Source organism: Cottoperca gobio, chromosome 16 (genome assembly GCF_900634415.1).
Source record: "Cottoperca gobio chromosome 16, fCotGob3.1, whole genome shotgun sequence".
Classification (NCBI taxonomy): domain Eukaryota; kingdom Metazoa; phylum Chordata; class Actinopteri; order Perciformes; family Bovichtidae; genus Cottoperca; species Cottoperca gobio.
This window is the reverse complement of record NC_041370.1, coordinates 2,720,254-2,742,333: the sequence shown is the minus strand read 5'-3', so window position 1 is coordinate 2,742,333 and position 22,080 is coordinate 2,720,254. Positions and strand designations below refer to the sequence as shown.

Below are 22,080 nucleotides of genomic sequence, written 5' to 3'. Positions count from 1 at the left end.
GTAAAGTTTTGTGTATAAAGAAAAACAAACACTTCAGTATAAAGTTAAAGCTGCCAGGGCAGACTGTCTGTTGAAAAAACACACACAGACAAAGGACCACAAAGGCAAGTCTTTTGAGGTAGTAGCTGTATTCAAATGATTGACAACACAATCACCCCCTCTCCACTGTACCAATGTTTCAGCTACAGAAATGACAATACTTTTCCACGAAATGTCTTACTTTCTATACAGCACTCAATCAAATGTTAAAATGAAATGGTTTAACTCACTACCCCCAGATGACTAATACTGTCAGGATGCAGCATCTGTCTTCATGTTCTTGTTATACTTCAAACATAAAACTAGTGTTCCAATGCTAAGCACAAGAAACTAACTATACAACAAAGCAAAAAAAGTATCAATGGCCTAACTGTTTTCAGAGAAAATACTTTTTGTAGATGTACATGTGAATATAGTATAAAGTATTGTGACAACTTGGAAATGTTAAACCATTAGGGGCAGTTGTAGTGTTTATTATTCACTCGTAAATCAAAATGTAAAAAAAAGAAATCACAATAAGAGCACCAAAAGGTAAAAAAAAAAGAAAAAGATTGTTAACAGTTTAAAAAAAAAAAATCAATATTTAAATACATTTGTAACCACTTGGCTCCTTCACACACACACTGCATCAGACCAAAGCAAATTACGTAAACCAAAAGAAAAAGCACCAAACGTTAAGGAATATGCGAAACAAAAATTCTATTGTAGTAACTAATGAAGAAATATTCTTCTCATTTTCCATCTGATCTGTGTCCACGTGTTGTTCCAGCTGTTTTTATTTTCTCTTTCTGTCTTGAGAGCATCGTGGACAATACCTGCACGAGAAGTTAACCGCGTTTAGTTGACTTGACTGAACGAGGAGCAATTCACACTTGTATTGTTTCATATTGAAAGTGGGACATTACGGCCGAGTCTCTTACCATTTGCCTCTGGGTTTGGTCGTCAGGCCCACGCATGCAAAATGGAACCACTCGATGGAGCACTGGAGTGAAGACAAAAAACACAATGTGCTGTGAAGTATTCACGCCGATGTGGCACTTAGTCGAGACAAAACACGCCCGCAAAAACAAAATCAACCTTTAAAAAGGAGCGACGTCACATTCAGTGTGTCATCGCTCCGTCATCTGTGACCTCTGCAGACTGCAGGGCTCCTAAACCTCTTGTGGTTAACATCTTGTAAACATGTGTGTAAGGGAGAAGATGCACATGTGCTCCATGTAAAATAACTGATTACGGATACATAACATTATTTAGAAAAATCTATTTTTTAAGCATTAAACTTATTTAATGTACTTTTGTGATACTTAAATGTTATTTAAATACATCCTTGTGTTGTATGAACAGGTCATTCAGTCTTATGAAAGTAATAAATACATGTTCTGTGTTTTGTTATTCTCACATGTATTTGATCTATTTATATGTAATTATTGTGCGTGTGGATCTTGCTCCTGTGAATGTTGACATTATATTCAATAGAATATGATTATGTGGAACTTACGAGCAGTAAGAAACACAGATACAGAATCTACAAGATAGAAAACAAAAACATACTCTAGTTTGTACTCGTTCAAAGTCTCATCACAGCTGTGGTTTGTATTTTATTACATACTTTCTTTTCCTCATGTCTAGTTTCAGTTCAGTGTCACCAGCAGGCGTCTCCTCGACCCAAAGATACACGGATAAAACATTTCCAACTTCTTCTGAAAGTGCAACTAAAGCGAAGAATTGTTTATCCACACGCATAAAAAGGTAAAGATCGCATCAGTGTCCTTTCTGGTGAATATGCTCCCCCCACCCCCACCCCCACCCCACTGATTGAACTGTGAACTATGCATGGTGCACTTTGTTGTTTTCCGCCTTATTTGTGCAATCTTTTAAATGTTTGCTGTTGGAGGGTTAGTGATTAACTTCTTCATTGTACAGTAGAATTGTCTTTTATCGGTGCATATGATAATAAATATCTTGAAACTTGAATTCTTCACAATATTAAGTCCCGCCCCAAAACCTTCCATCATGCAGAAATAAATCAAACGTATTTGGGTAAAGTACAATCCCAAAGTCCCTTCGTGTGACTGAGACTGAAGGGGGGGGGGCCATGAAACCCAACTCACATCAGTGTTGTCACAGCCGATCATCTCGCCGTAAGAGACCTGATGACACAGACAGTAGGTGGGTTCGTTGGGGTCCACGGGCATGTCCAGCACGTCAGACGGATGCACGTTACCAAAGTTGGTGGCGGGGCTGTTGAATTCTCCTCTGATGATGATGAGGAACAAATATTGAAAGTGAGAATGTCAGTATGATCAGAAGTAAAGATCATTAACGTCAAACCTGAAACGTTAACACAGATACACGACGTACGGCTGAAGGAGTTTGACTTTCTTCTGTGCACTCTTGGGACTGCCATCTTCATCTGAACTCTTCACTTTAGACCTTGTTTTAGCCGTCTTCTTTTCCTTCTGTCTGGTTTCAACTGGAATGACACAACCGCTTTATTATTGACAGTCCACGCCGCTAAAAACAAAAGGATTTTTAAGCAAATCAAATGGACACACACCTTTCTTCCCCTTACTGGAGGTGGAGTCGTAGTCCGTGCTCTCGATCTGCTTTTCCTTCAGGTCCGCCTCAAACCGGGCCAGGTCTGTGTCGAGACGTCTGATGTGTTTGTCGACCTGCAGACGATACAACAGCAGACGGATTATGCATCAATCGTTTCCCCGTTCATATTACCTACAGGTGTAAAACATTCTTTATGTCTAAGATACGAACCATCTCATAGGTCTGCATGGCCAGTTGCACCTTATCATCTCCAAACTCTTTGCATTTACTGTAAGACTGCTGAATCTGCCTCAGTATGGACAGCTTCTGTTCAGAGGACAGAGTGCGGGCGTTGGCTGTGTACTCTTTCGCCAGAGAGTCTATCTGTCCCTTTAGATCTGAAACAGAGACACGTACAGGTACGTTAAGTAAAGCTTCTAAAACAACATTGTTACCGTTCAGTCAATATTTCCAAAACTAATACATGAAATACAATTAAATATACTTCTCAAATAAAGTCAAACTTCTCAAAGAAAATAGTTGCAATATAATTAAATATAAAAGGAGTTTGTTTTCTTGTTTAGTATGCATAAACAGCTCGTGCTGAGTTTTACAGGAAATAGTGACAATCTTGTAAATTTGAATATTTAAATTGACAAAAGTAAATTATTTGAATAGAATAGATTTCTTTTTTATTCTTTTTTTATTGTCACTGCAGAAATTACAACAACATGAAATAGCAATCCTGACGGTGCGCACACACACACACACACACACACACACACATATCACACAGTAAAGAAAAAACAAAGAGAAGAAGAAAAATATATATTATATTTAATAAAAACAGTACATAGTTTAGATATTGCACATGTGCAGAGTTGTAATGGCCCTAAATACAAGTAATACATAAATACGGGATTACATATGTACAAAGTAATATATATTAAAAAGGCACAGCTGGAATGAAACGATACATATACATAAATAAACACAAGGTTTGCTGTAAATGTTTACAAACTATTATGTATGTACTTGTATTATACTCCGGGTCAGTGGTCAAACCTTTTTGCTAGTGACTCCTTAAAATGAAGTAACCTCCTTGTGACTTCATCTCACAGGTTACAATCATTATATTGTATCATTTTAAGGGTTTTCATTGGCCTGAAGACGTCCAAATATACAGTGAATTACAAGAAAATCATTCTTTCCCCCCTTTTAATTCCTCTAATCATTGTGTGACCCCCGCAGACTTCACTTGGGATCCCTTTGGGGACCCCGAGCCGCATGTTGGGAACCACCGCAATGATGATGGTGTTTAAAGATGAGACTTAAACATGTGCTTCAACAGATGTTCACAGTACAGACAACATGCTTTCACAGCATCAGGGCTGCAGCCTGCAGTAATGACAGTCCTCACCCTCTGTGCGTTGATCTAGATCCCTCATCAAATTGAAGTTTCTCTGCAACTCGAAGGGCAAGTTTTCTATACCTGGTGATGAAGAGTGATGAAGAGGGGGAGACAGCACAACACGTTACTCCCGCCTTCAGTGAGCTCAGCGTGAAACAGCAACGTTAATGCAAACAGGACAGCTAGCTTAATCATGTGATGCTCCCAACTGCTATTACCGATATTAGCGCTTCAACTAGCTTTCACAAGTACTGCAATAAACAGCGCGGGACACAATTACAACTGAATTCGCCTTTTAAATTAATTTAAACTAGGTCAGCCCGGGTAATACATTATATGTGCGGTGCAATTTCAAACAGCATCCTTTCTTCGCTACGGTGAGATGCGTTATCCCAGCAAGTAGACCGAGCCCAAACCCGCTGACCGTTAGGAAACGGTTAAATCTAACTGTTCCGCACGCGGGTTGCCCGGGAGATACATTACTCACGCAAATACAAGGTATAAAACGAGCTAACTAGGTTGAAATATTTTCCATCATTTTTAACGCATAATAAACAGCTTACTGTCCAAATAATGCTCCAAATACATCCCCGCCGCCATCTTAGAAAATGTAAACAACACAGCTTCCGGTCTGAAATGGAGCTCTCTGATTGGTTGTTTCCACACTGACAACACTAGTGTGAAAGACTTTCCAGCACAAATTCACATCCAAACTATATAAAATATATATTTCTTTATTCAGATCTTATAGAATAAAAGCTCATATATGTAATCAATACTGTCTGGTATATGTCAAGCCCCTTTAACATCTAAAACTGACAGGAGTCAAGATACCTGCAGTGTATTAATGACCAGTCAAAACTTAAATTCAATATTAATTACCTTCTGACAATGAACCTTTGAAGTGTATGAGAACCACATTAAACACAATTAGAAGAGACTTTCAATGTAGTTTTAACTACTCATAATTCCAATTAATTATACCAATTTAGATGCTTAAAAGTGTTACTAGTCATTGTAGATATCTAAAACTGGAATGGAGACAAATCACAACTAAATGGAGTTACATTTACTACATTTGCAGATATCTATATCTATATCTATATCTATCTTGCAGATATATTTGTAATTAAGTGAAAGCTGTTCAACGGCTGGTTTGCTCTGTCAATCAAATAACCAGAAGACTTTTGGCAAACGAAGAAGACGAGTGATGAATAATGAAGCAAAGTGCTGAGAAAGATATCTTAAAAGGTTTATTATGTTTCACAGATTATACGGAAGTTGTCCCACCCTGCGATTAAATCAGCAGACAAACATAATGAATATTATGGAATACAAATACAAAGGAGGATTTAAGTCTGATTCATTTGTACACATTACAAATAACATGTGACGTCGTGACAACGGAGCTGAAGGATGTGGAGATGAGGAAGCTCTTACATAACGACACATCACGCTGTACACACCGTCACTCGCCATCTTCGCCCAACATGCTCTTCAACTTTCTGAATTTATTCTTTCCCATTCTTTTCTTGGCCTTCATGGGGGACTTTCTCAGTTTGTTCTGCTTCTTCTCAAACCGGCTCCCTTCCTTCGACGCTTTAGCGCCACCCGCCGTCTTCGCTGCAGGTTTCTTGGCCTCGGACGCTTTCACAGTCTCTCCGTCCATCTTGGCGATCTTTGCCTTCTTTGGTCCGGCAGGCGAGTTCTTTTTGCCCTTGGTCTTGACGCTCGCTGGTTTCTTGGCTGCTGTTCCGTTGGTTTGGGGTTTCCTCTTCAAGCCGCCCGCCTTGCCGGGGACCATCTTCTTCTTCTTGGGACTTTTGGATGGTTCCTCTTCAGAAGAGTCTGTAACCTCCGTCGCCTCAGGAGCATCTGCATTTTCTTCTTCTACATAAAGAACAGACCGAGGATGAGTTCACGTCAAACAGGGAAGCTGACACGATTAAAACGTAACATGTGCTCAAAGGACAAAGTTACCGTTTCCTGTCGCTGCAGTTGGAACTACGTTGGAGAATTTCTTCAGCTTGGCCACAAAGAATCCGTCCATATTGTGCGAGTGAGGGTAGAATCTGCGAGACAGTCGCAGCGTCGGATGGAATCGACGTTCTTTGAACCTGAAAGAATGGAAATATAAAAGTAGGGTTGAAGATCGGAGCGCGTTCCTCTCACTCAGCACGGAGTGCAAACACACAGCGGCTCGTACGTACCTGGTGAAGCCTTCCTTTCCAAAGTCCAGTCCAGTGGGAACTAATTTCACGTTCCTTTTCTTTAGCGCGTAGTCCACCACCCATTCGTTCTCCTCCACCTGCGGAGACATTCATCAGCTCCCAAACTTTCTGCTGACTCAAATAACATTTAAACCTAAGAACTCATCAGCTGTTGCCGTTTCAGAGAACTCCCCGATCCGACTCCATAAAGACACAATCCAAAAGGAATTTTATTTATTATTTTAAAGTTATTTATTCATTTGTTTTTTTAAAAGGTTCCACCTAATTTATTTTGTTTATTTGTTGAAACGGAAAGATTAAAAATCAAAAATCAAATTTCTAAAAGAGACTTTTTGCACAAAAAATAAAAATAAAATTAAAGATTTTGTTTAACTAAAAATAAAAAACTTCTGCTTCATTCCTATAAATAATAATAATAATAATAATAATAATAAACAATAAAAATATATTAAAAAAAATAATAAAAAAAAATAATAATAAAAAAATAAATAATAATAATAATAATAATAATAACAGCGTGATATTTCCAGAGACTTATCGTACAGTGAAAATCCTCTCGTGCAGTAAACATACCATGATGGAACATGTGCAGTAGATCAGATATCCTCCTGAAGTCGACTCGGCATTAACGGAGTCGATGGCGGCTAGAATCAGTTCTTTCTGCAAGTGAGCAGAGCGCTGGATGTCGGCCTCGTCCTGTCACAGGAGGGGGGGGGAGGAAACAATAATTAAACACCATTTAAAACCCAAAGTATGCATCTGCATGTCCGTGTGAACAGTGACAGCGTTTTACCTTACTGGTCTTCACAGCCGGATCCTTAGCGATGACTCCCGTGCCCGAGCACGGAGCGTCGAGCAGCACTCTGTCGAACCCCCCCATCACCTGGACGCAGCGTTTAACAAGTCAGTACAAACTTTAAAACTCCAGAGTAAATGTGAACAAGAGACGTGGACGTTACCTTCGGGAACTGTCTTCCATCGTAGTTGCAGATGACCGTGTTGGTGACGCCCAGACGGTGGATGTTGCCCACGACGCTCTTCAATCTGTCAGCGTTGGCGTCATTCGCCACAATCATCCCGGTGTTTCTCATCAGCTGAGCTGAGGGCGGACGTGCACATATATCCTTACACATTTGAAATGCACGTGCTTTAATTAACTAAAACTATCGTGATATTCAATGACTTGCTTCAAGAACGTTCAGTGCTTCCAGCTTCTTAAAACAATTATTGTAAGTTCTTCATATATGAAAGTAACAAAACAATGAATCAGAAGATTCCAGAGTGAAAACAGTCAACATTTTACAGTTTGAAAGACTTCATAAAAGAAGTAAAACTAAATAAACCAGCAGCACGTTTTACCAATATAGGTGGTCTTCCCTCCTGGAGCTGCGCTCATGTCCAACACCAACTCCCCCTCCTGTGGAGAGAGCGCCATGACGGGCAGGAAGCTGGAGGCTCCCTGCAGCATGTACTGACCAGACAGGTACTCTGGGGTTGCACCTGTTTAAAGAATATACAATTACAGTTACAGAGTGTGTGTGTGTGTGTGTGTGTGTGTGTGTGTGCGCACACAGTCGGCTTCAGATATTCTCCAATAAAAACATCCTTGAAGTTGATCGTTGACGTGAAAGTGCTGAAACTTACCGACGGGGACGGAGGAGTCGTAGATGACCAAACCCACTTTAGACCATTTCCCCAGTGGATCGAGGTTCACTCCTCTGTTGATCAAGGCCTAAACATGCGAGCATGAACATTAGTGAGCGGATCGAGGACGCTCTCCTTGTGATCGGTGGAGCTTCTGCATCTAATGACACTCAAAACTAAAGACGAACCCGAAACATTCGTCTCCTTTGATCTGAATATTCTTCAGTTTTCGTTTTGCTTACAGCATTTATTTATTTATGACTTAAGAAATATTGTGACTGGTTGTTTCATGCGTGTCTCCCACCGGAGCCGTTACCTGCGCAAGATCCCTCCTCCTTGTTTTCAGTGTGTTGGTCCGAATAGTGACCGGTCTGTGAATTTCATTGGCTTCCAGGAAATCAACCAGCTGTTTGCAAGAAGGGGAAGAAAAACTAAATGAATTAATATCTGCCAACTAAACACAGAATCTCAACGAGGTGTGAACTTCACAACGCGCTTCCTTTGGTTGTACGGGGGAGGGAACAATCACACACCTCTGAGAGAGGGAAGAGGTCCATTAGTTTGTCAAGCAGGAAGTGGTTGTAGCTGTAATAAGTACAGAGATCCTTCTTCAGAAGAGAGAGGTACTCCGCTCGCTCTTTCCCCTCCTCCCTTTTGGTCGAGAAGTTACAGAGGACGTCGATGTTGTCCTTTATTCTTTGATAGATTGACTTCAGGTCCAGAGGAAGGACGCCTGAAGATGCACATCAGAAGAAGTTTGAGACGCCTCGCAAAATAAAATGAGCTGCTTTAAAACAAGACAAGAATCTGGACGTCGCTCACCTTCCCTCTCGCTTTCCTCGGCCCCGGGGAGCCTGAACGCATCCATGTCATCCATGTTGGCTTGCACTGTGTCTTCCTCATCCACGTCAGAATCGGATTTCTTTTTCTCTTTATCATCTTCGTCGTCATCATCATCGTCGTCGTCATCATCATCACTCTCTATGCCCAAGGCTTCCTTCAGCTTCTTCGCTTTCTTGGCTGCACGCTCAATGGGAAGAAGCTAAATGTGGAACAAAAAACAAGGAAGGTGGTCATTAAATCATCACACACACACACACACACACACACACACACTTTGGCATTTGAATCAAAGTTTCAGTGTTAAACACAGAACATCACAACAAAGTGGAGCGCTTCACATACCTCCTCTTCATCACTTTGTTCTTCCGCTTTTTCGTCACCACTGCCCTCCTCGAGTGCACCGTAGTCGTCGACCATATCCTCGTCATCATCATCATCCTCTTGAATTTCTAATTTGCCGCCCTTCTTCGCCTGCAGCTGCTCCTCCTCCTCCTCGTCTTCCTCTTGCTCCCAGTGTTCGTCACTGTCATCTTCACTTTCAGCTTCACCAATTTTACGCTTTCTCTTGACTGGTTTCAACCATTTACTGTTTTCATCAGTGAATCCTTCAGAGGAAAACAGACAGGCGATAAATACCATGAATATATCACACACACACACACACACACACACACACACACACACACACACACACACACACACACACACACACAGTTACCTGTCTTGGGCTGTTCCTCAGCAGCTTTGGGCTTCTTTGTATTCAGGACTCTTTTCGCAGCTCTGTAAAACGACAATATGTTTGAGCGACTGGTAAACAGAGAAAAGTTATTTCATGCTGTGTCAGTGTTCGCGCGGCGCCTCGTACCTTTTCCTGCCTCTACTCGACATACGCTTTGGTGCCGTTTCCTCTGCAAACAGAAAATAAACACTTTGACAAACGAGCCATACTGACGCAGTCAGCGAGATAAAGTGGTCGTTTATTGTAATGTATTTCCAGAGGTAATGTGCTAATGCTAATGCTAATGCTAATGGGTAATGTCAACAGCTGATAATCACCATCAGGGATGAACTTGGCCAACTCAGTTTCTGCTCCTTGCTGCTTCTTGGATTTCCTCCCCGGTCCTCGCTTCACCTGGTTGGTGGGATCCAACTTGCGACCCATGACTCCTATGAAAAAAGAAACAGTCAGTGTATATGTACAGATGTCGCTGGTGTGTTTAGACCATGTTACGCAGTAAAGGGACTTATTTGTTAAGAAGCACACAACTGTTGAATGTACACATACGGTAAGCTACATAGTGCTGTACTGAACTTGATTTAGTAAAATAATGATAATGTTTAAGCTAATATAAGGTCAAGATGTCACATGTAAACATCAGTTTAAAACATGTAAACATTCTTATAAATTAAGTAAATAGTTATAATTAGGCTCTTATAATAATAATACATGAATAATAAATAATATTTTAATACCAGACATAGAATATTTATCTGCATGAGTAGGCCTACTTTTACTTTTGACACTTTGAGCATATGTTGATGCTCATACTTGAATACTTAAATGCAGGACTTGTAATTGAGTATTTGTACACTGTGGTATTACCACGTTTACTTTAGTGCCAGATCTGAGTACTTCTTCCCAATTGCATAATACGCAGTTCACCATATAATCCTTTTTTTCTTACTAGTTACGGTATTTTATATGCATTCAAACTACATTGCCGGAGCCGTATCCACCTTAAATGTTGAATTACAAGTGTACACCTTTACAGAGACACGTTAATGATAGAATAAACTGCATCGACACAGAACATTAACGTTAGATTAAGATTAAGAGCTCGGTTATTAACAGTGACTGAATGAGTGTTTGTCTAATGTGCTCCGCAACAACTCTTCACAAACTCACCGCTCAATAAGTTCCTTTTTCACCCAACTTCTGAATGTACGGTGTAAGATAAAATACACACACGTGAATTTTTTACTTCAACACGTTGTAGAGGAACTTCCGGCGCACCCGAGTGACGTCACGATGGCGATCGCGCGCGCACACATAAAGACCGTTGAGTTTATTAATATAAAATAACAAAAAGTTAATCGTTTTTATATTATTATAGTACATCAAATCTAGTTACATTAAAATTATGTATAGTAAGCACTTACTAGTCACCTTTTAGTAGAACATAATTAAAAACTTATAAAATATAAATAAATAAAATAGCGAAATGGGCTCCTAAAATAACTCTAAGGTATTAATAATGTTAGGTAGTTTTTTTGTTGCTGTATTTATCATACACTATCACTATATACAATGCACTAAGGTGCTAGATCTCTCTAAAAAAACAAACACTAATAAGGTTTGTGTCATAAACATTTACATTTATGGATAAAACTTTCATCTAAAATATTTATATATTTTTTAACTTTACTAATAAATCAAATACAAACAATATAAGTCAAAGAGGAAACAAGTACTTGTGCCAGGGAATAACAGTTATAAAATATAACATTTGGTAAATAGATTGTATAATAAGCTTTTTAAATTCAATAAAAAAAACTAAATACATAGGAGGACAAAAAATAAAATAAATAAATAAGCAGCTTTAGAATTAAGTAACATTCGTAGATAATTTTATGTTTCAAATATTATTTGACTAAATAATTGTAATATAGTTTAATATTAGAAATAATCTTACGGGTTTTTTTAATTCGTACATTTCATATTATGTATACTGAATTTGGCTAAAATTATAAACAATTGGATTTTTCCAGAGTTTTGCACCCGTAATCTTGTTGTATGGCACCCACTCGTGAACGCGCACTGTGACGCAAACACTTCCGCGACAGTCCAGCTGAAGAAGGCATCATGGCGGCTCCCATTGACAAGAAGCGTGGTCTTGAACATTTGGACGAATATGAGCCAAAACCAGCCAAACACCTCCGCAGCCTGCACGACCGCATGTCGGAGAGGAGACTGGTTGTTGTTCTGGAGGGAGCGTCGTTAGAAACAGTGAAGGTGAAGTGTGTGTGTGTGTGTGTGTGTGTGTGTGTGTTGTTGTGATGCAGACCCTACCTGCTACAAGTGGGAGTGACATCACTAACCATATACCTTTAAACGGAGGTTAACTCGTGTATTAAGTACATGCTTTGTATTTCCCAGGTCGGAAAAACCTTTGAGCTGTTAAACTGTGACCAACACAAAAATATCATCCTCAAAAATGGAAGGAATCCGGGACACATAAGACCAGACATCACACACCAGGTGAGCACTTATTATTATATTATTATACCTGTGTTCTTCACTTCATATGGTCATGACCTACAGTCAAAGTGCCATGTTGTTTAAATTCATTTGTTTGTATCGCATAAGAGCTTTAATTGATGTGTTAAATCATAGTCGATTCTCATTTATTTAGTTAATGCTTTTATCCAAAGCTACTCACAATAATAATGAATATTATATTATTATTATTATTATAAGTATCACTCGAGTCTTTTGTCTTTTCACTTGATGAAAAGACAAACTATCATGTCTGATAATGATCTTCATGTTGGTGCATCTGCTTATAACACGGTCATGTCTGCAGGGCAGGACTTTGACGAAGGGTTGACATTGTGTTACCTTTTTAACTTTATATGTTATTTCCTGGTACCAGTGTCTGCTCATGTTGATGGACAGTCCACTGAACAGGGCGGGCCTGTTGCAGGTTTACGTCCACACAGAGAAAAACGCTTTGATAGAGATCAACCCACAGACCCGCATCCCAAGAACCTTCACTCGCTTCTGTGGCCTGATGGGTAAGCTATTAATGTTGAATACTTTCTGTGTATAACTACATATATATCAAGTTGTATTTATGTAGGAAAAGTACAAAGCAGTAAGTCTTACCCACCTACTTTATGGTCTCATGTCCTAAACTCCTCAGCTGATCTCTGAATCATTCCTTCTCTTCTTCCATCTTAGTTCAGCTGCTGCACAAGCTGAGCGTCAGGGCTGCTGACGGTCCTCAGAGGCTTCTGAGGATGATTAAAAACCCAGTGTCTGACCACCTGCCTCCCGGCTGCCCCCGCATGTCCACCTCCTTCTCTGCTACTGCAGAGGCCGTCTGTCCTCGGTCTTTGGTGCCAGAGGGACCAGCCACAGTGGTGATTGGAGCGTTTGCACATGGAGCGGTGAGTAACTGCTCTACATTCAGCTGATTCACTGCTTTAAATGGATAGCGTGGATATTTGTGTGGTTGTATGAGATACTTATCCAAAGCCAGTTTGGTGAAACCGACGGTGCCTGCAAACGTGAAATGTACTGCTGTGCTTCACCAAAAAACAAAATCAATATCAGGTTAAGTGTATTTTCACCTCTTGCGGTTCGTTTCACGCTGCTGCCTCGTCTACAGCAGTACGTTGCTTAGCTTCCGTTCCGTTATTTATTACTGATCTGTCTTTTCTCAGGTGAACGTGGACTACACGGAGAAAACGGTGTCCATCAGTAACTACCCCCTCTCTGCGGCACTGACCTGTGCCAAGATGTGCTCTGCCTTCGAGGAAGTGTGGGGTGTCCTGTGACAAACCGGGCAGAGACCGTAGATTACATGGACTTTTTTACTGATTGACTAGGAATGGATATAACGTCCATTTCACCAGCGATGGACCACAGACATGTATCCTGTTACACACGGCGTGTGTATACTTGTATGATGATGTTTGGCCACCATGTGGAATATACTTAGGTTTCTGTACTCAGTGTTCCCTGTTCATGTTGAAGCATGATGTTTTTTATATGATTACCGATTAATGAGTTTTGGATAATCAATCAATACAGTTACATTAAAATATTTGACTAAATGACGAGTGGTTTTCTTTCATATAGACTGAGAAGAGTGAAACACAGTGGAGAACAAATATATAAGTTTTACTCTGTGAACATGGAGCTAGGGCTGCAACTAATGATTATTTCCTAAATTCATTTAACGATTAGTGGATTAAGTGTTGCAGCTCTACATGGACCTAAGTGTTCAATTAAAAAGCTGATTCATCAAATAAAAATACACATTCTCTGGTTGCTAGAAAGCTTTGCTTTTATTACGGCTCACCATAAATTACTCCAAAATGCTAATCGTGGTAAGATCTTCTCCTAGCAACCCGACGTTGCTGTGTTTTTATTCTTGGCCTCCGTCTTGGTGGCTGTCTCTCAACGGATTTATATGGATGTCGCTTTTGCTTTGGTTGACGTCTCGCAGCCCTTTGAGCCTTTCCTGGTGCCTTTCGAACCGCTTGGTTGGTTCTAGATCTGCGTTTCTTCCCTGATGGCTTTGGTGTTTTTCTTGCTTTGGGCGTCTTCTGTGTTGGTTTGTGTGATTTGGCTGCCGCTCTGCGAGTCTTGCCTTTTGCTTTGGGAGTCTTCCTGGCTTGTCTCTGTGACTGCTCTGCTCCTCTGGAGTATTTGCTGGCTGTTTTGCTCTGCTTCAGAATTCCTTTTGGTTTTGGGGATTTCACAATGCTTGACCTTACTTGCTTTGTGTTGCTCTGGTTTTTTTTGTAGAAAATAAAGAATTCAAAATGAATGTTAATTTTGGATTATTGTTGACAAGACAAACCTGCGGTCTCTAACTTGTGCATTGAAATGTAAAGGTCAAGTCTGCATGCGCTGCTTCACACAGGGGAAAACTGCTGCTCTCAATGGATTGCAAGTATGATCCAATAAACTATAAGTATATCATGTACAGAGCAGTGCTGCAGACATTGTCTACCTTACTGTTTGTCATTCAGTGTGTGTGTCCTGTTAACTAAACAAGCTACCACATTATATAGTCACATGTTCTTTTACCTTATTGTTGAGTCTGAGTGTTGCATTCCTTGTCATTCGAACAAGTGTCTCATCGTTAACCAGCCTTGGAGTCACCGGCTTGTTCTTCTTGGTGACATTGTAGCCTCCAGCAGCCAGCGTCTGCTTCAGCTCTGCCATGGAGATGCCACCTCTGTGTTTGCACTGGGAGACCACACTGAGGACGAGCTGGGGGGCGTGAGGCGAGGCCGGCTTGGTAGTGTTGGTCTTGGGTGCATTCTCAGCCTCCGTTTGAATCTGATGCTTGAAAAGGCGAACAGGAGTCTCTGAAAGCGCAATAAAGACAAGAGAAGGTTGAATGATCGTCAAACAAATAAACTAAATTAAATGGATGAGGTAAGAATACAGAATGTGTATCTTGTTCCAAGGACCCAATTCAAAGCATAACGTTTCGTGATACAAATTCTAATCTAATATACATTTTATTGTTGGTAATTTAATTAAAGCCTGAGTATCAGTGAGGACACTGTGTTCATGTCCTCTGTATTGTTTATCATGACTGTTGCCAAGTTGCCAAAAAAAAGATAATACATTTAATTTATATAGCGCTTTTGAAGACCTCAAATCCGCAATTTGTTTTATAAATATATTCGTCTGATCCCAATAACAGCCCAACTGCCTGTAGACTGACCCTTAATGTCCAGAAACCCTGTTTTGTTCCCCCCCCCCAAGCTTGTTAAATGTTGGCTGGAGCAAGTTAAAATATTAACAAAAAGGCTAGTTTGCTAATTTGGAGTGCTTTTAAGTTTAACTTTTAAATACAAAATAACATATTGTTTTGATTAACTAACTAGCTTAAGTTAGCTAACTAGCTTAAGTTAGCTAACTAGCTTAAGTTAGATAACTAGCTTATAAGTAGCTAACTAGCTTATAAGTAGCTAACTAGCTTAAGTTAGCTAACTAGCTTAAGTTAGATAACTAGCTTATAAGTAGCTAACTAGCTTATAAGTAGCTACAGTTAGCCTCCTGCTAGCTACAGTTAGCCACATGCTAGCTACAGTTAGCCACATGCTAGCTACAGTTAGCCTCCTGCTAGCTACAGTTAGCCACCTGCTAGCTACAGTTAGCCACCTGCTAGCTAAAATGGCTGTAGCCGTTACTCACTCGGCAGAGAGTCCTTCCCCCTCGCTGGGGACTCCTCCTGTTGAATGGCTCGTTTCAATAGTCGGCCCAAACGCTTGGCTCCTGCTTTTCCAAGGCCTCTCCCAGTCGGTGTTTTAGTCGGTCTCCCTATTTGTTTTATAACCTTTAAATGTGTATTTCCTCTTGCTGTTATTAGCATGTTATTAGCATCTCCAATTGCGCCCCTGGATGCAGATTTTTTTGGTGTGGCGTTCCTCCGCATTTTGTTGTTAGCCTATTTCATATTTCAGAAAGAAAAAAGAAAAGACTTGTTGGGAAGTTTGACAGCCACACCTAACTTCAGTTCCAAGTTTGTGATTTTAAACTTTTTATTTCTCCGAAAAATAACAATTCTGTAGTCGTTGGAGTTGGTGTGTCTCCATCACCTAGGAGACAAACGCTCATTTAAAAGTCATTAAAAACATTGTAATATATTTTATTTATACAGTTTAAAGTTACAGGGACAATGCACATTGTGCGTGGCTCATTTTCAATTGTAGTCCCTGGGCTGGTGTAATAAAGACACATAAAATACATTAAAACAGGAACAGCAATACTGTACAGCCAATTCCATAACACATGAAATACTTTTTAACAATACATAAAACAAAGCATGCTTCATGTTACTTCTATAAAGTATAGTTGTGAAACATGATGTGAAAACGGTGTTTATTTCACATATATGATTATGTAACAGCGTGTGCAATTTATGTAAAATCCAAACACAACTACTGATACAAAATGTTTGTTTTACCTGCACATACTGTAACTACTCTCACCATAAAGATCTCTTATAATAAATATGCTATCTTTTTAACAACAGTTTGTAAACATACATAAGTGCATAATAATCAGTAACTACAAAAACAAAACCTGCAGGTTGTTAGTCTTCAGATTAGTGAACTCAGCATGTTTGAAATGAATGCTGCTGGGTTTTATTGGCACACTGCAGGCTCGTGGGACACAGGTCGGAATTGGCACAAATCACTGTAATCAAGAAGGAAGGCTCCAACGGCATGAATTCACGGTACGGGTCTGAGTCACAGTTAACCTGGAAAGGGAATATAAATAAATGCGATTAGTGAAAAGGAAAGAAGATGATCGTTGTAATGTAAAAGCACAGTACCTGAGAAAAAGATGTGAGAAACAGACGAGTGTGTGATAATCCTGAGATGGACGTGTCCTCCGGATCATTCTTTAGACTCTGATGATACGCCTGAGGAAAACACTGCTGATGTATGAGCTCTATGTTGTTGTACACACAGAGACTAAAGCCTGAAGATGGCTGCTCACCTGCAATGCGATCTGCAGTGCAGAGTACTGCACCCACACCTCCTGCTGCTGCGCTGCTGACAGAGAGAACGCTCCTCGTCCCGCTTTCTCTGTCGCGGTGAGGTAGTGATCCCACACACACTCCCCCACATCATGCACTGTCTCACTCTGAGAGTAAACTACAACATAACACAGAGATTCATAAGATTACTGCATTGATCGATCTGTAAGTGGAGAGTGAAGAGGTCGTTTACTGTGTGTGTAACACAAACATGAGCTTCTCTTACTGTCAGGCAGAAGCAGGTGCAGGATATCTTTGGCAGTGAGGAAACCCAGTACACCATAATTCATTGCCCTGTTAAGAAATAAATCAATGCACTATAATATGTCTTGTATGAAAACCCTTCAATAGTGCTTTTAAAATCAGTGTACAGCTCACCTAGGATAGTTAGGATGGAAGAGAGGAGGGAGAAACATTCCCATGGGAAAGAGGAGCTCATCGCCGAGGAGAAATGGTGTGACGGACAGACTGAGAGAAATGAGATTAAATACTTAAAACATTCATATCAACTCTCAACTCTAAGAATGGAGACACTTACATGTCAGCCGCCTCATCCTGCTCAGTCAGGAGTCGCCTGCGTCTCTTTTGCCACAGAGACAGTAGCTGGACGTAGTTGGAGAAGAAGCCGTGAGTGCCGACTGTCACCTGGAATCAAAACGGAGTTTGGTGGCGTCGTGAATTAGCGTGGGATCGTGGGAGTCTTAACCACCACAGCTGTGATTGCAGTCAGCTTGTTTCTCTGATAACTTAAGATCCGGACGTCCGATGACTAAAATCCTTCATCCGGTTAAAATATAGAGTTAAAAACGACCAAGATCTAAAAAGCATATTGTAAAAATGTGGCTTAAAACGGGATTAAAAGGTCAATTAATGAAAGTTTATGGCAACAACCACAACGCTGACGCACAACGCCATTTCACTTACCTTGATTAAAAATGACGGGAAACACTTTGTACTTTACACAACTCAACTAAATATATTACATGGGCATTTCATGTGGAAAGCTTAAATATTATACCTTTAATTAGGGTCACGCTCACTGGGAAACAAACATACATCTCACATGTTAAAGCCACCAGACCTCTGTTTGTACTGCACCTTGGAAAAAAGCTGGTCAATCTCAGCCTCACTGGAAATCTCTCTTGTAGTCCAAAGTCTTGGGATTAAAGACTGAACCTGGAGGAAGACAGACTTGTATTGATATCAAAACCACCAGCAAAATGGAGTTTCAAGAAGAACAAAGAACAAGTCCAGCTTCACTTGTTACCTTTCTCATGACGAACCGGAACGACTTCTGATCTGTCCACTTGAGCTCACGTAATTTGGATTTGAAGGAGGAAAAGATATTCTGAATAATCTCCTCTGCCTGTGGAACAATAACAATCTTAAATACACATCAGCCTTGGAAACTCAATTGATGTCCAAGATCAGCGGCGCTCACCTCTCTGTGTGCCGTCCTTTCCCTGAGAAGGTGTGTAAGAACTGAGTCAAATCCTCTCTCGGTCTCCAGCACACAGCGTTTCCAACGAGGGCCGCCCTAGTGAAGAAGCCATGATGAAGATGTGACTCGACAAACCAACTCGCACGTGTCGTCTCTTTTTGTGTCGACTCACCTCGTCAGTGTTACCCAGAGCCAACGACAAGTTCTTCTCCGTTTCAGTAAACCTGGAGTCCAGAGCAGGCATCAGGGTGTGCAGCAGATTCAGGAGCATGTAGGTATGAACGGGGCTGCTGAGTGGAATCAAAGGTCAAAGGAGGGAAAGTCTCCATGTTGGACTGCGGGATGTTTCCTGCCACTTACATTACCTGGTGCTCAGCTCGTGCCTCTTCAGCCATTTGCCGATGATGTGGGACATTTGCACGATGTAGAGTGAGTTATGCAGAAGGACCTGATCGTCTTCGATGAGGAGCAGGGGATGGAAAGCGGCCTGCAGACAGGCCAGCCAATCAATGGCAGGGGCCTTGCTCTGTTTACGTGAAGAACATTTATTATTTTAGCAGATTTAGAGCAGTGTTAATATTCTGAACTGAAACTACGACGGAAATAAGAAGTGAGAAATATTTAAAATTTAAAAATGATCTTCATTAATTTCAGTCTTAGAGGACGGAGTCATTATGTTTTCGGGTTGTCCGTCCCGTGCCTGGGTTGAATCTCTTCAAATTTGGAGATTTTAACATGTAAAATAAACTATTATAACCTGGATGAAAGCTCCTCTTGTACCTGCAGCTCTCTGATGGTCATGCGCTGATACAGCTGTCCTTGTGTGTGGCGATGGTGCAGAGGTGCGGCCGACACAGCGAGCTCAGAGGACAGAGAGATGAACGTGCCCACGTGGATCATGCTGCTGCTGGACGGGGCCCCCAGCAGTGCCAGGTACCTCTGACAGGAAGCCAAGAAGGGAAGTAGCGTCTGGATGTAAAGAGACAGGAGAATAATAAAGGGATGCATTCGTGCGACGGATGAATATTGTTGTATTAAAAGACATAAACCCCCCACCTGAGTTTTAGCTTGAGACTTCAGTGTCTTGCTGTTCCATTCGATCGGGATCAACAGATCTGGCTGATCGATCTGCTGACAGAGAGGAGACGTGAGTTACAGCATGTTCCCACCAGCATGTTAGGAACAATGATTGTAATGGTTACTGGCCTGTATGTATCTTTTGGTTGTCCCGCGCGCAATTTCATTTGGGTCTTTACCCACGTAGAGGTTGAAGAACGGAAAGGTGGCGTAGTCTCTCATCAGCAGGCTCAGCGTGGCGTTGAAGTCAGTGCGATTCCACTGGCCTGACACGGCCCAGCCTCCCAGCTGCAGACACACACATCAAGACTTTACTTGTTGCTTCTTCGTTCACCGTGGAGACATGCAAGAAAAAGCTTTCTTCAAGAATTCAAGTAACTGATGTAGAAATGATGATTTGTGGGGTGAAGTCTTCCTCTGATGTTAATATCTCACGTTCTGAACGAGTGTGAGGAAGGGCTCTGCTCCAGCAGTCTCTATGGATTTAGTGTCCAGGCAGGAATGGTAAAATGCTTTGGCCTTCTGCACCGCTGCACGACCCGGTCTGTCGTTTGATTCTGACAAACATACACACAATACATTTATATAATATACTCTCTCACACAGAAAGATGACAATACAATGCAGGGTGGTGTGCATCAGACTCCTACCCAGCATCTCCCTGAGATACTGCAGCAGCACACTTCTTCTGTCCAGGATCTTCTCCCCTCTCAGTCCTCTGTCGTCTCTCGCTCCACTCTGTCCTCGTCTCTTCGGCCACGCAGCCGTTTCCTTCTGGTTCTGTGGATGTCCAGGGATGCCCTGACCTCTCTGCCTCCCCCCACTGTCTGCTGAGAGTCTGTCAGATCCACATGTGAACAAGAAGTAATCACAGGGCTGCGTGAAGGGATCAGCGGACATGGACAGCTGAGCCGAGGCCCACTGACAGGCAGGGGAGAGACATGGAGTCACTGCAGGAGACAGAAGAGTCAGACACAATGGGACATATATTGTGTTATTGTTGTGTTTTTCTGGAGGTCTACCTTTGCCTTCCTGGTTGTTGCTCCTATTTAGGAGATGACGATGCTTATAGCAAATAAGTCCCAGAATAGCAGCACACACGCTGAACCCCAGAAAGAGGAGCCCCCGGCGATGGTTTATCCACACTGGCGGTGCTTGGTGCTGGTGCTCGGGCTCAGACTCTGACAGCTGGAGCTGAGTGTGTTGACGGGTGTCGTGGGGGTCTTGGGAGGGGAGTGGCAGCTGAAGCCTCCTCTCAGGTTCTGGCTGGGACGATGGCTGGACTGAAAGCTGAGGCTGGAAGTGTGCAAGTGAAACCAGAATGTTTTAACCAGCTGATCCAGGATCTTTTACACGTTACCGTCCTATTTCAGTTCCTCCATGAAGTTCCAAAATGTGGGTAAATAAACATAATCTTAAACATTTGTATAGAATACATGTTGGCCTTTATGGCTCTTCTGTCTTTTTGTAAAGCAGCCTAATTATTTATATCTTTCTCTCTTAGGTTTTTAGATCTCGTCGTGTATTTCATTTCACTTCATTGGTTTTCCTTTTTTGTTTGAAGTGTGCAAATGAAACATGTTCACTAACAGTTGAAATATAGAAATATAAATGCTTCCACATAATAAGTGTGGAGTTCATTAAAAGTTAGATTATTTAGTAAAGCTTGGCCCCCGTCACCCCCGTCACCCCCTGATCCTCCACCTCTCCCTAAAACAACAATCGTGAGAAAAGATCAAATGTCCTCAATAATTCAAGACAACACGCGGTAAATAAATGATATACAAATCATGTTGTGGGTGATGCACGTCTGTACAACATGTTTTCTGTCTTGCTCTAAATTTATATTTTTAGCTTCACCAAACCACATCATTGGAATTATACAATAATCCAGGCAGGAACATTAAACCACTAAACCCCCCCAAGTTAGCCTCATTACTAAGTGAACATGTTAAAAACAACATGTCAGCTCTTTGCAGAGATCCTACCTCAAGCTCTTTTGGAGTTTCACTCATTCTTGGTAGATGGATGTGTTGCTCTGTGTCTCTCCAGCGTGTTGCATCTTCTGTCGTTTACATTTGATGTTTCACGTGTGCCTCCGTCAAACAGCTGTCATCTCAGCTCTCTATCTCTCTTCATCACCCACTTCTCTCCTCATCTGACGCTCTGATAAAAACTCTGCAGAGTACATCTTCCTCTCCTCTCACAGATAATCAAGCAGACAGTGGTTCTACTCTGCCACGTGCACGGGGATGTTTGGTGGTACGCAGGAGAAACATGAACTCTTCTGTCCCTCCTGTGTGCAGGGGGGTTAAAGGCCGCAGAGCAGAAGGCCTGCGTCGGTACGTTGAGGCCAACAAATTGCTTTTGCTGAAACATTGTTACATCGCATTGAATGAGGGCAAGCACTTCCTGGAAAGTAAACACTCAGACGCACACATGTCCGCTGTCGTCATTATCAGCGCAACACATGGCTGTTCACAACTGATAGAGCAGTTTGCCGTCCAGGTCATGTAACAGGGTAGCACGTCGTTAAGGCTCCGAGAGGAAACGCGTGTCATG

At 41.4% G+C, this 22,080-nt stretch overlaps 5 protein-coding genes across 9 annotated transcripts; 1 reads left to right on the top strand and 4 right to left on the bottom strand.

Annotated features, from left to right (window-relative positions):
• Window positions 1-111: 111 nt before the first annotated feature.
• On the bottom strand, window positions 112-4,654 carry ing4 (inhibitor of growth family, member 4). Its single transcript, XM_029452573.1, has 8 exons — window positions 4,552-4,654; window positions 3,998-4,069; window positions 2,809-2,975; window positions 2,597-2,711; window positions 2,401-2,512; window positions 2,151-2,295; window positions 960-1,021; window positions 112-854 (listed from the first exon to the last, which is right to left on the bottom strand). The coding sequence occupies exons 1-8, from the start codon at window positions 4,586-4,588 to the stop codon at window positions 815-817; spliced, it is 750 nt and encodes a 249-aa protein (XP_029308433.1). The 5' UTR covers window positions 4,589-4,654; the 3' UTR covers window positions 112-814.
• A 565-nt stretch (window positions 4,655-5,219) lies between these two features.
• Window positions 5,220-10,764, bottom strand: nop2 (NOP2 nucleolar protein homolog (yeast)). 2 transcript variants are annotated; one of them, XM_029451182.1, is made up of 16 exons: window positions 10,613-10,764; window positions 9,763-9,873; window positions 9,572-9,614; window positions 9,425-9,486; window positions 9,049-9,311; window positions 8,686-8,905; window positions 8,397-8,596; window positions 8,180-8,269; window positions 7,864-7,951; window positions 7,579-7,719; window positions 7,179-7,318; window positions 7,013-7,102; window positions 6,793-6,915; window positions 6,199-6,296; window positions 5,969-6,105; window positions 5,220-5,878 (listed from the first exon to the last, which is right to left on the bottom strand). In XM_029451182.1, the coding sequence occupies exons 2-16, from the start codon at window positions 9,866-9,868 to the stop codon at window positions 5,457-5,459; spliced, it is 2,223 nt and encodes a 740-aa protein (XP_029307042.1). In that variant the 5' UTR covers window positions 9,869-9,873; window positions 10,613-10,764; the 3' UTR covers window positions 5,220-5,456. The 2 variants fall into 2 exon arrangements, with proteins under 2 accessions (XP_029307042.1, XP_029307043.1); XM_029451183.1 differs by lacking the exon at window positions 10,613-10,764 and adding an exon at window positions 10,444-10,559 and having other exon boundaries at window positions 5,457-5,878.
• Window positions 10,765-11,476: 712 nt separating this feature from the next.
• On the top strand, window positions 11,477-13,545 carry emg1 (EMG1 N1-specific pseudouridine methyltransferase). The gene is made up of 5 exons (XM_029451185.1): window positions 11,477-11,719; window positions 11,864-11,965; window positions 12,360-12,501; window positions 12,668-12,876; window positions 13,153-13,545. The coding sequence occupies exons 1-5, from the start codon at window positions 11,570-11,572 to the stop codon at window positions 13,264-13,266; spliced, it is 717 nt and encodes a 238-aa protein (XP_029307045.1). The 5' UTR covers window positions 11,477-11,569; the 3' UTR covers window positions 13,267-13,545.
• A 210-nt stretch (window positions 13,546-13,755) lies between these two features.
• LOC115021054 (histone H1-like) lies at window positions 13,756-16,029 on the bottom strand. Its single transcript, XM_029451184.1, has 3 exons — window positions 15,650-16,029; window positions 14,528-14,811; window positions 13,756-14,226 (listed from the first exon to the last, which is right to left on the bottom strand). The coding sequence occupies exons 1-3, from the start codon at window positions 15,888-15,890 to the stop codon at window positions 13,813-13,815; spliced, it is 939 nt and encodes a 312-aa protein (XP_029307044.1). The 5' UTR covers window positions 15,891-16,029; the 3' UTR covers window positions 13,756-13,812.
• Window positions 15,765-21,916, bottom strand: kel (Kell metallo-endopeptidase (Kell blood group)). Of its 4 annotated transcripts, none has more exons than XM_029451176.1 (19): window positions 21,507-21,915; window positions 20,541-20,814; window positions 20,169-20,468; window positions 19,954-20,075; window positions 19,648-19,806; window positions 19,498-19,569; window positions 19,222-19,410; window positions 18,807-18,967; window positions 18,614-18,731; window positions 18,442-18,537; window positions 18,268-18,366; window positions 18,099-18,176; window positions 17,539-17,645; window positions 17,379-17,468; window positions 17,227-17,294; window positions 16,961-17,118; window positions 16,794-16,895; window positions 16,541-16,718; window positions 15,765-15,902 (listed from the first exon to the last, which is right to left on the bottom strand). In XM_029451176.1, exons 1-18 carry the CDS (start codon window positions 21,531-21,533, stop codon window positions 16,572-16,574), a joined length of 2,367 nt encoding a protein of 788 aa, XP_029307036.1. In that variant the 5' UTR covers window positions 21,534-21,915; the 3' UTR covers window positions 15,765-15,902; window positions 16,541-16,571. The 4 variants fall into 4 exon arrangements, with proteins under 4 accessions (XP_029307036.1, XP_029307040.1, XP_029307041.1 ...); XM_029451180.1 differs by having other exon boundaries at window positions 18,614-18,728; XM_029451181.1 differs by having other exon boundaries at window positions 16,794-16,883; window positions 21,507-21,914.
• Between the last annotated feature and the right edge of the window lie 164 nt (window positions 21,917-22,080).

What these genes read in the sequence shown, in the direction of transcription:
- ing4 (XM_029452573.1), bottom strand. Translation starts at nt 4,588, where the DNA reads ATGGCGGCGGGGATGTATTTGGAGCATTATTTGGACA. An exon ending in CTCCAGTAAGGGGAAGAAAG is followed by an intron (nt 2,513 to 2,596) that starts GTGTGTGTCCAT and finishes GTGTCATTCCAG; the next exon opens with TTGAAACCAGACAGAAGGAA. An exon ending in TCGGCTGTGACAACACTGAT is followed by an intron (nt 1,022 to 2,150) that starts GTGAGTTGGGTT and finishes TCTTCACTCCAG; the next exon opens with TGCTCCATCGAGTGGTTCCA.
- nop2 (XM_029451182.1), bottom strand. Translation starts at nt 9,868, where the DNA reads ATGGGTCGCAAGTTGGATCCCACCAACCAGGTGAAGCGAGGACCGGGG. An exon ending in AGGGAAGACCACCTATATTG is followed by an intron (nt 7,319 to 7,578) that starts GTAAAACGTGCT and finishes GTCCGCCCTCAG; the next exon opens with CTCAGCTGATGAGAAACACC. An exon ending in ACTGCACATGTTCCATCATG is followed by an intron (nt 6,297 to 6,792) that starts GTATGTTTACTG and finishes ATGTCTCCGCAG; the next exon opens with GTGGAGGAGAACGAATGGGT.
- emg1 (XM_029451185.1), top strand. Translation starts at nt 11,570, where the DNA reads ATGGCGGCTCCCATTGACAAGAAGCGTGGTCTTGAACATTTGGACGAA. An exon ending in CGTCGTTAGAAACAGTGAAG is followed by an intron (nt 11,720 to 11,863) that starts GTGAAGTGTGTG and finishes TGTATTTCCCAG; the next exon opens with GTCGGAAAAACCTTTGAGCT. An exon ending in TCGCTTCTGTGGCCTGATGG is followed by an intron (nt 12,502 to 12,667) that starts GTAAGCTATTAA and finishes CTTCCATCTTAG; the next exon opens with TTCAGCTGCTGCACAAGCTG.
- LOC115021054 (XM_029451184.1), bottom strand. Translation starts at nt 15,890, where the DNA reads ATGCGGAGGAACGCCACACCAAAAAAATCTGCATCCAGGGGCGCAATT. An exon ending in GGGGAAGGACTCTCTGCCGA is followed by an intron (nt 14,812 to 15,649) that starts GTGAGTAACGGC and finishes TTGCGCTTTCAG; the next exon opens with AGACTCCTGTTCGCCTTTTC. An exon ending in CACTCAGACTCAACAATAAG is followed by an intron (nt 14,227 to 14,527) that starts GTAAAAGAACAT and finishes AAAAAAAACCAG; the next exon opens with AGCAACACAAAGCAAGTAAG.
- kel (XM_029451179.1), bottom strand. Translation starts at nt 21,533, where the DNA reads ATGAGTGAAACTCCAAAAGAGCTTGAG. An exon ending in GTATCTCAGGGAGATGCTGG is followed by an intron (nt 20,076 to 20,168) that starts GTAGGAGTCTGA and finishes TATGTTTGTCAG; the next exon opens with AATCAAACGACAGACCGGGT. An exon ending in TCCGGTTCGTCATGAGAAAG is followed by an intron (nt 18,177 to 18,267) that starts GTAACAAGTGAA and finishes GTCTTCCTCCAG; the next exon opens with GTTCAGTCTTTAATCCCAAG.